The sequence below is a fragment of the Manis pentadactyla genome, chromosome 3, assembly GCF_030020395.1.
Source record: "Manis pentadactyla isolate mManPen7 chromosome 3, mManPen7.hap1, whole genome shotgun sequence".
Classification (NCBI taxonomy): Eukaryota; Metazoa; Chordata; class Mammalia; order Pholidota; family Manidae; genus Manis; species Manis pentadactyla.
Window position 1 is genome coordinate 68,421,200 of NC_080021.1, and position 12,999 is coordinate 68,434,198.

General features: G+C 35.6%; 1 protein-coding gene across 6 annotated transcripts in view; it reads right to left on the reverse strand.

Moving 5' to 3' along the window:
* The window catches only part of C3H8orf34 (chromosome 3 C8orf34 homolog), a 429,407-nt gene that overhangs the window by 353,075 nt on the left and 63,333 nt on the right, over positions 1-12,999 (reverse strand). For all 6 annotated transcript variants that reach the window (XM_057498011.1, XM_057498012.1, XM_057498010.1 and 3 more), the window contains exon 2: positions 2,966-3,113. In XM_057498011.1, coding sequence (XP_057353994.1) covers positions 2,966-3,113 — 148 coding nt within the window. The remainder of the gene's footprint in view (positions 1-2,965; positions 3,114-12,999) is intronic.

Sequence of the window (12,999 nt, forward strand, 5' to 3'; positions counted from 1 at the left end):
ACAAAAGATAGGCAAAACAGAACAAGACTGGAAGATTTCTAGGCATCTACACTTGCCTCTACATCAGTCATCTATTTCTGTTGTTTTGCAATCTATCAGAATTTGTCTTCCTATATCCATCCTAGTATCATAGTATCTTCTGATGCAACATGGCTAAAAGAAGAAAGAACCCTGGTCCTAAAATACAGCATCTTTTGATACAAAGAAAAAGTAAAAGGAGCCAGAGAGGAATGGTACATTGGAGTTTACAGCTTTTTTACTTCACCACTACTGGTAAGGAGAAAAATCCACATTAACTTAAATAATCAATCAGTGATACTGTTCTTATTTAGTTGGTTGAAAAAGAAATGAGAGAAAAAGTCATTCATCAGTGTAGCACAGACTCACAGGATTCAACTGATACTAAAAACTTTAGTAGCAGCCATGATTTTATCTGTCTCTAAAATTTTTGCAAAGGACCCAAATAGTTCTGAGCTCTTTGGTGAGGACAAAGGGTCTACCTACACTGTTTACTGACAAATCTACAACTAGAATGAACACCCCTTATTTAAATTTGAATAAACAGAAAATAAAACATCATTTTAAGAAAGAAATATTAAATATAAAATACAAGAATAGAGCATTCAAGATACAGAGGAAATGCATAGTTTTAGGAAAGAGTTACTATGAAAAACTAAATTTTAGAATGTGGCTAATTTGTCCTCTCAATAAAACTAAAAGAAAATGTTTTTTATGATACAAAAAGAAATGAGAAAGGCTAACTAACCTATGATAAAAATATAACTGTAGACAGAAATGAAAAAAGATGAGCTAAGGAAAGACTTTCAGGAAACTGAAATGTAATGCCAACATTTAAAACTGTGTTCAAAGCCCAAAAGAAAATTGACACTGTAGAAAATTAACCAATCACACAGAGAACACACTTGACAAATCTCCCTAGAAGTTATTCAATAAAGAAAGGCAAATATAACATGAATGAAATGAGCGGAATGGAGAACAGTAAAGGAAACTCAATTTACACATAATAGATTTTCCTGAAGAAGTCAAAACAAATATAACAGAAGCAATAACTAAGTACACAAGAGGAAACCTGTTCTAGGCTGTAGACCTGGATTTGCAGATTGAAAGGTTTCACTAACTATAAGGTAACATTTTAAAAAAGAGACAATCATATCAATGCATTCCCAGTAAAACGTCTGAAATTCAGAAATAGAGAAAAAACAAATCCCACAGTATTTAAGAATAATTAGAATATCTAAAAAGGAGTAAAAATAAATATAAACACAATAAAAATATTGTCAGGTTTCTCCTTGACAATATTAAGTGACAGACTTCTGAGGAGATGTTGTGTCCCAAGTTGCTGGATACATTTAAAGGCAGTAAGATGATTTCTGCAGATATTTTCAAAAAGTATTACACTCATATACTCTGAATACTGAGACATTTTCTAGCTAACTAGAACATGCACCAAAAGAAACAATCCAAAATTTCAGTCAAGGTTTAAATTGGCATTACTTACTGCTACCCAAATTATAACCTCTTCAATTATATTCATATCCAAGAATTTTTCTATGCTTTCCTTTTCTCACATGCTATACTCTTCCTTCTAATTTTTTTCCTCCTCCTTCTGGGACATACTTTCCATGGCAAACAAAAATTCATCTACCCTGAAATCCCCCCTTTCATATCTTAAGAGACACCCTTTTCTTTCCACAGGAGCACTCCTTCCTCTGCAGCATCCTGGAATGCAGCGTGTTCATTCCCCTATGTGGTACCCACCACAGGCTGGGTTTTTCAGGTCCGTCATTTTTAGGCTTGGAAGCAGGTTTTCTTATTCCAGTCTCCACATGAGAACACAGCCCAGCCAATACCTTGATTTCTAGCCTTGTGAGATTACACAGAGGACCTAGTTAAGCTGTGTGCAGACATGTGACCCATGGAAACTGAGATACTAAACATGTGCTGAAGAATACACTACTCTCTCTCCAGGTACTACATAGGTTCACAGGAGCTTCATTGGGCTCTGAGATGTTTATCTAGTCTGCCTTCACACAGTGTCAAACGAGAGCTCATGCCTATTTACCCATGTTACTTAGAATTCAAACTCATTTAAATAAGGCCAGCAATAGCCATGTCTCAAAAGGTACCAATATGAAGACACAGCCAAAGACCAAAATCCTTCCATAGATCCCATATAGCATGAAGAGAATGAGAAAAGTGAAGGTGTCACTCCAGGAAAGCACTTAGAGCCCTGTCAGATTCCCATGGAAATCAGGCAAGAGTTGGCTACTGAAGCAACAGGCATGGGAGGATTTGGTTTTGAAAGTAAATGCCAAACCAACAGACCATTGTGTATAAGAAAAAAGCTGTCAGACCCATACCATATTTTATAAGTAAAGATTGAAGTTAAGTCTACCCAGTTATCTCACCAGTGCTTAATGGGGAGACGAGGCTACTGCAGATTTGCTAAGGTAAATGTCCCCAATGCCCAGAGTAAATGAATCTTCTTAAGGTTGAACTTACTGTATCAGTTAAAACTGGGGCTGGAGGAAACAGACAGTGACCATCAGTTTGGGCACCAAGGAAACTTTGTAGAAATCTATTGTTAACCTTTCTATACATGAGCTATACATTTAATTCAAATTCTTCACAAAAAGAATTTTAGAATAATTAGCATTAATTTATAAAGAGTGGAATCCTATCATGTAAATCTGAATCTCATTTCTATTAAAATTGAATACACAGACTCTCATATTTTGAAACATAATACATAACATATTAATATATTCAAATATACTCAAATTCAAGAGTATTTTATGACAAATTTTAGCACATGGGTGAATTCACAGATGAATGCATGAAACCCCTGGCAACCCTCTAAATTTATCTAATTATAATCAGACATTCATAATTTTTTATATTAAATGTAAAACAATTAACCATAAAATACATTCTTTTCATTTACCTGATGTTTCACTTTCTGCCCAAAGAGCTGCAGATCCAGATAAAGTTCTTTGAAGTTGTCCATGGTTTCTTTGTTTAGACTGAAGATGGTCAATGAGAAATGGGATTGGCTGGTCAGGTGTCTCAGTTATTAATTTGGTCATTAATTCCTGAAGGCAGAATAGAGAATATATTTTTATCTAATAATAATATGAACACTTACAAAGCAGTTAAAATTGCCAGGCACTGCCCTAAGTGCTTTATATTAATTTAATCTTAATAACAATTTTTTCATGCAGGTACAACTTGCTATACTCATTTTGGGAAACTGAAGTATAGAAAAGCAAATTGTGTATGTTACACAGCTAATACACAGCAAAGCCAATATATATTAATTTTTTAAATTTTTATTATTCTACTTGGCCAAGATATACTAGAAATTTAATCTACAGTCTTTTACTACTTACAGTTTAAGAACTTTAAACTTCAGATTACTAGTTTGAAAGATGCCATTATAAACTAAACTTTTGATATACCTCACTATAGGCCTATCTTATATGCCTAATCTTATTTTTCCTTCTTAACCATATATAAATATGCCAAAATGAAGAAAATTTTTTGGAATGAAAGAAATAACAAGTCACAGACTCACAGAAACTAAAAATGTCTTATACCAGCCTCCAAACAATATAGAATATCCTTTTACCAAATGCCCTGATAGGTTTTCATTCTATCTTTTTTTTTTTTAATGAGTAAAGCATGGAGATTTCTCTACCTACCTAAGAAGGCTATCCTGTCTTTGGACAGCTCTAATGATGCCCTAAATTGGGCAGAAATCTGCCTTAGGGCACTATCTACACACTGATTTCTCCAGGTAGGAACAGCAAAGAGCAAGCTCCAATTTGGGGTCAATTAGAATCCCCAGACTGTTCTCATATGAACAGCTGCCAAGCCACGTGGATATCATTTTATGCTGTGTAACTGGGTCTGTGAACTTGCATAAACCATTTTATATTTGTATCAGTCACATCTCATTTTGTTGGTTTTAGCTCAGAATTCTAGTCTGTAAATTATCATTTTTAGTTCAGATTCTCTGAGAGGCAATAGTTCCTATGAGTAAACCAGAAAATCAGATATTAGGAGTATTAATGGGAGGATACAATAAATTCCCTATCCCATTATCTTTTTTTATTGGTGGCCTATTTCCTTGTCCTTGAAGCTCTTCTCTCAGATGTTCAGATGGCTGGCTTATCATCATCTGTTTCTAATGATAACTTCTAAAGAGAGGCTTACCCTAACCATCTTCATGAGTCTTTATCACTTCATTATTGTACTTTCTTCACAAAATTTAGTGCTCTCGAGAATTATCTCATTTAATATTTGCTCATCTATTTATTCCTGTTTCTGCTCCTCCCCTACTAGAGCACAAGCAAAGACTGGCCTGGTTTGATCTCAACTCTTACTCGAGAGACTGGAACTCTCCCTAGCTCATACATGGTGCTGGATGAATAAATGAATGAATGAATGCTTGGTTTACTGATCACAGGTAAATATTAGTAATGAATTGCTGTCCTAATAATTAACAATTAACCTTATTGTCCTAATAAACAACAAAGCATTCACAGATTTATTAGCCAGCAAAATATACTCTCTGAACTGCTCTTGAATACTCTCAAGAAACTGCTGTCTTGGTATCTCAGGGATATTTCTTGGCATTTGTAACAGTTTAGAAACACAGATTTATCTGAGTAGAGGCTAAATGGATTTTGTAGATGACAAGATTCCAAGGTGATCTCAGAGACATAGATAAAATAATTCAAAGCATCTCAAAAATGTGCAGATTGAATACACAGTAACTAAAGAGAGCAAAGGATTTCTACCGTAAATACACTCTGAAGGAAAATATTCATCAGAGAAGTGTGATACTTTTTCTACTTTTCTGAAAAACAGGTAAGTAAGCAACCAGTTGGCAAACAACTAGTTAGCATAGGTCTTTATTTCTGTTATTTAAATTTTCAATTATTATAGTTGTAACTAAAGAGATAATTCCTCTACTGTGGTAAACCAATGCAGAGTCCAATTAAAACTCCAATTACACCTCCATGAAATGCCATTTAAAACATTTTTTGGATTTTGCTTTTGTGGAAGAGATGTATTATGATCTATTTAAATTCACTGTACATTGCAAAAGCTACGAAAAAACAAAAAGATAAACAGAAGGATCAACTAGATTACTCTTGTCAAAGAAGGCCTGGCACTCATAAAGCAAATTAGGTCAAATAACAGGGCTTTAAAGCTATAGCAATTTCTATCCTGAAACCTATGAAGAGTGCATGAACATTTTTCTTTTTAATGTTTCAAATTAAATGCAAAGTTTCAGTGGGTAATTTTTGTCTTTTAAAGTAAACTGAAGTGTTCCTATGTGTATTATCTTTAGAAGATGGATCATACTAAAGTCGCAATAAACCAAGTAATCACTGTTATAATTTTAAAAATGTAAGTCTAGTAACTAATTTTGAATACCCTTATATTCAATTAGTGAATATATTATATAAAAGCACAGGACAAATTCAGTCATAAGCAAAATGAAAATAGTTAAAGTTTGCAATAGGGTATGTTGGGTATCTTGGTTGGCCAAGAGTCTAGTTTTGGATTATTGTGATTATAAGAGAAATTGTCCTTCCTCGCTCAATCCATGTATCCACAGGCATTTCGACTTGACTAAGGACTAACTTGACAGAAATCTCTTTTCCAGACATAAAAATTTAAATTTTTAGATTTGCAAAGATGCTCCTGGCAATAAATGACTGAGTTTTTCCCCACACAGAACCTAGGAGCTGATAGAGATGGGAAAGGAGTTGAGGAGCTGGACTGCAGAATAGAGACCAAAACCTGACTACACTCTTTCACAGGGATTTTTCACTGGGAAAGCATTCTAGAGCAACAAACCGGTGTCGGTACGGAGGCCGAACACCGCTAGGGAATGTTCTGTGCTTCCATGAAAGAAGGGTCTTGTCCACGATTCTTACCCTCAATGCAAGAGCTGCGACATGAAATTCCCCGGGTTTTAAAACGTGACCAAGATAGAGCGTCGCGCCGGGCCATCCGCTACACCAGCCACTGTCGGCTGTGCCGCGAGTGCGGACTCTGGCAGCACAGCCACACCGCGATCCCTTGTGCCTTCTGGATCAGCCCCGACGGCAGCCTGCGCAGGCGCAGACCCAGACGCAGGCGCAAGCGCAGGCACGCTCACCCGGATCTGGGCGCTGCCGTCTGCGCCCCGTGGTCTAGGTGGTACCCGTCCACCTGTGCCTAGGCCGTAGTTGACGCCAGAACACCTAGGAAACGATCCCTGACATAGTTCCCTCGTTGACATCTCCTTATTTCCCCAGAACGCAACTGCTTTCGCAACTGTCCCGAGGAAGAGCCACCAACATGGCTTTCGGACGCCTCCCCAAGCTAATCCTGGGATGCAGACCCCCCAACCCCAGAGCCTGGGAAGCAGGCCACACCCTGGAAGGCGGCCCCGTAGCTGGCCGCAGTAGACCATCTCTGTGTTCCAGAGTCCTGTCTCTTGCCAAAAACCCCACTGCTCCTGCCAGGTCCTGCATACCAGAAACTCCAGCCTCAGAACCAAAGGGATGCAGGAGCTATCAGAGAACCACAGCAGCTTCCAGGAAAGTGCTGGACAGTCACCTGCCTGTATGCCCCAGGATGAGCTTTTCAGGGTCAGCTCCTCCCGCCCTCAGAGAAGGCCACACAAACCTTCAGTAGTAGTTCCCTGGCTTCTATACCACAGCCCATGTCAAGTCATTTGTATAAATCGTACATGTCCCAGGCACAGCACAGTAGCTTCTGTTTTTCTGACTGAATACTTTATGATCTACCCAAAAGACATGTTATCTAATATTTCCATGTTTACTATTACTTTTATATATTTATATCAAAATACATAATAATGCATTTATTATTACTACTGTTATCATTACCATTTTCATCACATTTTTATAGCTTACATCCTTAATGCTATATATGCATATAATCTTTTTATTGACTTTATCTTTTCTGATTATAAAACTAATAAATGTTCTCTTAATGTAGTTTATTGTCAACTACAGTCTTTAACTTCATAAATATACTGTGTATGGAGAGAGTGCCTCGCATTGAGAGTACCTGCTTCCATTTTTCTTAATTTTGTTACTGCTACGAATTCAAATCTTTTTTAAAATATACAAATATATATGAAAAAAGCATTTGTTTAAAATTTTTGAAAAATAATTTAGAGAATGTAAATCATTAAGTAATTACTGAGTACAAATTTGTATTATACAACTGTAAGGACTGCAATTCAGGCTATTACAACCAACAACAGACAACCTTGTACTATATAGAACATTGATTGGCATGATTAATGAGCTGGAGAGTGATACTAACTAAATGATGACTGTCTCAAAATACATTTTAATTTTCATGTCCATTAGATAAAAGCAAAATCATGAGTAAGTAGGTAGCTCATCATAGAGTCATTATTAAAACTAATGAGTAACCAGGCAACAGTAGAAATTATCTTAATAAAAGATCCATTTTATTTGATGAAAGCTATTGGACTCAGTCAAAAAACAAGCAAAAAAGCACATGTGTACAAAAGACATAAAATTGTACATAATATTCCAGGGTGATTGCCCATCCATGGATTGACCTTCTAAGATTTCTTGACTCCAGGTTAAGAACCCTAATTGTGGGTCTCCCAGCATACAGACAGCATAGCATTATGCCTAAGAATTATTTACTTAATTGGGAGTAAGTTTACTTTTTACTTCATTACTGAAAGATAAGTACTACTCATATCCCTCTTAACCTTAAGAGCAAGTTATCAGGAAACAAAATTGAAACCATTTCCAAAATCTCAGGACTACCATAATATAGTCTTTTCTGTTAAATCAATAAATATTCAGGACATTACACTCTATTAGTAATGGAGGTGGCATTAATCAAATATATTTTTTACTCACACCTATAATTACCTTAAATATTAATTGCATATGGCACATTATCATCTGTAGAATGTTATTTTCAAAACTGGCATTAAGATCTGATGATTGATTTAATTCATTCTAAATCTGCATATGTTTTGTTTTCTGTTTTTAATGAGGTCTTATTAAAAATTTGCATCTGAAATCCCAACCTTTCAAACACCTACCCCATAACCTAACTGTATGTCAGAAATAGGCACCTAATGGGTTGTCAACAAATGAGAGAAAGTCCATTTAAAATTCAGTTGTATCCCAAATACCCTTTATTTGAAATAGCATTAATTTTAAATTGAGTCACCGTTCCCAACTGATAGAATCCTATTTGGTTTCCACCCAACCAAAACCCATGCCTTCCTTTTCTCTCATTCCTTTTCTTTGAATCAAAGTAGAATGAGGAGGATTTTTTTGTTTGTTTGTTTGTTTGTCTGCCTCATTACATCTTTCTACTCTGTTTGGAGACTTGACTTTGGTTCCAATGCAGCATGTAGATTTCCACGAGAAACAAATGAGAAGAGAATGGACATCTAATGTTTTCCTGTCAGATCCTACCGTTCAGAAAACTCAGATTGTCTGCTGGTTGTTCAATCTTCCTCCACCTCAAGACAATGCCCACACCTGCCTAAACCCAGTTTTCTCATTCCCAACCAAGATTTCACTGGAAGACTGAACTCAACAGGAAAGGAAGCAATGCAAATGGCAATAGTTAAAAATATGATTGCTTTATTGAATCTGATATGCATACGTGTCAAGTACTTTACATAGATTTAAACATTCACTACAAATTAAAGGGTTGTATACAACATGCACAACCCAACTAACACATATTCACTTTGAGAAAGGTGTTTGTTAAATCCTTGCTTATTCCAGGTTGATGCTGCTGGAACTCCTGCTAAGTCCCTTGTGTAGCCATCAGTGGAATCTGAAGTTTTTCCAGAGATTGGTATCAATGGGTGACCGTGGGCAGTGGGGAGGCAAGAAGTCTCACGTCTCTGATCTTCTTATGCCATCTGATAGAAGGCAAGTGAATGGGACTGGCTGGTGATGCCCCAACTTTGGAGCCAGGATTGGGTCAGCCTACAGCTTTACTGTTACCATGTGGGAATATCAAACCATCCACAAGTTCCCTGATTGTATAGCAGGGACTGGAACAGCCTAGGGCTTTGGTGATGCCATTCTGACAGACCAAACTGCTCACAGGTGTCTTGGTTTTGCAGTGGTTTCTATTGTGGTTTCCAGTTACTTTGGCCAGCGAGAGCAGTCTTTTGCAGTAGTAGTTGTTTTGTTTTATCTGTGCCTGTTGGTGGCTCCAGGCTTCAAGCTGCTTTGGCTCCTGGCCCTAGATATGAGACATAAAAAGAAAATCCAGGGAACTCTTCATATTTTTATTCTTCCAAGCCAGTCTTCCTTCCAAATTTTAAAGACTTTTATCATTGTCTGTTAAATAATGGTCAAGATATTTAGTTCTATTTAGAAGGGAGAAGCAGGTAAAGTGATTCTACACCAACTTGTTCCAAAACTTGAAGTATAAGTTTTATTTTGTTTTTTATTTGAAGTTTTACTATGTTATATTTTCTTATGGGTTTTTCTTTTAGTTTCTTTACTTGTTGCTCATTAAGCCTTTTAAATCTATGGATCACTGTCTTTCACAGTCTAGGGAAACCTCTCAACTATGACATCCTCAAATAATTATTCTGCTCCATTCTGTCTTCTGGGTTCCCAGTTAAAAATGCATTAAAATTTTTCACTGCCTTCTCACTGCATCAACTCTGAGTCAGTTTTTATTCTATTTTTCTTTTTCTTTTTTTTCCCCATGAGCTTCATCTGGATATTTTCTTCTACCTTATCACTGAGTTTCCTTCTTTTCCCTTCAGGTGTGTTAATCTTGCTAGTAATTTCTTAACTTGTCAATGTATTTTTTAACATAGAAGTTCTCTGGTAAAATCTTCATATTGCCTTTTATCTCCCTAAACATAGTAATCATTACAACCATATAATAATAAATTAACAATAATTTATTTTCTGTCTGACAATACCTCTAGACTCTGCTTGTTTGTCTATTATTTCTGCTGGTTCCTCTTGATGTTGTGTCTGGTTATTTTTTTTATTGTATGTCAGATATTGCACTTCATAATTTGTTTTCAGTAGTTATTTGAAGCCTAGGATGGTGTGACCTTCCTCCTAAAAGTAGGAGGAGGTGTGAGGTATCTGTGGATAATAATGATCCACAAGCACTTTGACTCTATTTCAAGAATTTAGACTTTTCTGGAACTCCAGATAACTCAAAGTTGGGTTGCAGTCTTTGTAAGAATTAGTTTGCTGGACCTTTATTACTAGGGCGACATTCTTCTGGGCCTCAACCTAAAGTGAAGTGGATTTGCTGGTATCCTGACTCCAGGAAAACCCTGGTTTCTAACTGTTGCCTCCTCTCCCTGTGAGGCTATCAAAAGTACTACTCAAAACCTCTCAATAGTCTCTTTGAAAGGACTGATGCTCCTAGGGCAAAAATAGCCCCAAAGTCATGACTCAATTCCCTGAATTTTCATCTCCTTGATCTTGGCCCAGTCATCCTTCACTAACTTGTTAGTTATTTGAAGCTGTCAAATAGACGTTTTCTATATTTGGACCAATTATTCAGGTTTCCTTAGTTGAGTGCTTGATCCAAATTATCTAGACCGCCATTAATAAATTATTTCAATATTATTTATAAAAATGTATTCAAGAACACTACATGCTCTTATTCCCTTCTGTCACATAAAAGTAAGATTTTCTATGCCTCTCTTTTGTCATTTAACAACATATCCTTTAGATATTTTCATATCACTACATGGAATGAAAATAATCTGTATAATATTCCATTGGATGTACAAAATTTGATCAGTCTCTTATCAAGAGACACAAGGTTAATTTCAATGTTCTGCTAATACAAATTGCAATCAAATTGCAATCACATGTGGTCAATTTTGTACATTTGCTAATATATCCGTGGAATAAGTTCCCAGGGGACTTAAAAGTAAATTTAAAATTTAATTGGAAAAGTATATGGGAGTTAAATTTTTCTAACAACCTACAAGTGTTCTGAGAAATAAAGTACATTCTTAGTCTATTAATAAAGTCTGTTATTTTAAAATAATAAAGCCTATTAATTTTTAAAACTTTGGTTAGAAATATCTTAATTCGAAAAATGGCAGGAGGGACCTCCAAAAGAATCTCAGGAATTACTATGTATACAAAAAATTGAAACAGTAGCTTTAATAGCAGTTGCTGAAAACTATGAGCCATTTTTATCAAGACTGAAGCTGATTCCATATGGTACCTAAATCTCTCCTCCCTCCTTCCCTTTTCCCATGTCTTAAGATGTTCTAGAATGTCTGCTCTGGGGAAAGTAATAGTGTAATACTTAAGGAATACAAAATACAAAATTCTACAAATAATTATTTTATAAATTGAAATAACATTTCAATTTTTATAAAATTCTTAACAACAGAATTTTCATAATTTCTATTTTTTTATGTTAAGAAATACAACACAGATAACAGTCATATTATTTTAAAATATTAATTCATTAACTTATTCAATAAATATTTACTTATCATCTATTGTATGCTGGTCTTTGCAATGCTTCAAATAAAGAAGTGAACAAAACAGACAATAATCCCTGTTCTCAGGGAGGTTACATTCTAGTGATAGAAAAGAATGAATAAAATAAACATGCAACTTACATAACATATTGATAGATACTGTGGTGAGAAATAAAGCAGAGAAATGGGTCAGGTGCTGCCAGGAGTGGGGATGGTTTAACAATTTTACACAGAAAATGATATAAATTAATTAGTTTTAACCAGCTAGGGGAGTTGGTTAAAGATTATTTGCCACCTTAACATTATTCTTGCTACTAAGAACCCAAAGCCTATATGAGATACAACCTCCTAATCATACAGCCTACTTAAGGGAATGAGGAAAGAAAAACTTCATCTACAAGCACAGTCCTAGCTATTTTAGATATGATTTCTTTTCATGCTCACAATAATCCTTGAAACAGGTATTCTTTTGCTTATGTTAAAATAAGGAAATTGAGATAGAGAAATTTTAAGTGACTTTCCCAAGACATACTATATAATTGCTAAGTTCATCCTATAAGATTAAAAAAAAGAAGTCTTCTTGGGTATCACCCAGGTTCCACATGTACGTAACAGCACAATAGAGAAGCCATTTCGAGCAGCACTGGCAGCTGTACATACCATTTGCTGCAGCATATGCTGAGTTGAAGAACAGCTCTCCTTAACATCACTGCAAAGAGGATAGATGAAGCCATGTATATGATGATCACTCTGTGTAAACTACAAAATTGACAGATGGCGAATTTTCTGTAGTTAATATTTTTAAACATATGGCTCTGGTAACCACAAATCTCTTTTTCAATGAGTTTGTTTTTTTCTTGATTCCATGTATAAGTGAAATCATACAGTATTTGTCTTTCTCTGTCTGACTTATTTCACTTAGGATGGTTACCAGAGGCAGGGATGGGCAACTGGGGTGAAAGTGGTCAAAAGTTACAAATTTCCGGTAGTAAGATAAATAAGTAAGTACTGGTGATAAAATACACAACATACTGGCTATAGTTAACCCTGCAGTACAGTATATTTGAAAGTTGCTGAAAGAGTAGATCCTAAAAGTTCTTATCATAAGGAAAAAGACATTTTTGTAACTATATGAAGTGATGGATATAAACTAAATTTATTGTGGTAATCATTCTACAATACTTGTATGTCAAGTCATTATACTGTATACCTTAAACTCATACAATATTGTATGGCTATTATATTGCAATAAAACTGGGAAAAAAAGGTATGGTTCAGTCAAATCTCTAGCTTAAGCAAAAAATGTGGACTCATTGGCTTATGGATTCCAGAATGGGCTGAATAACGAATCTACAGGGAGTGGAGTAATGATGCTGGGCTTCAGGAAAAACTAGAGGCAGGTGCTTGAATTCATTACATATGTCTCTCCATCTTTCATCTCTACA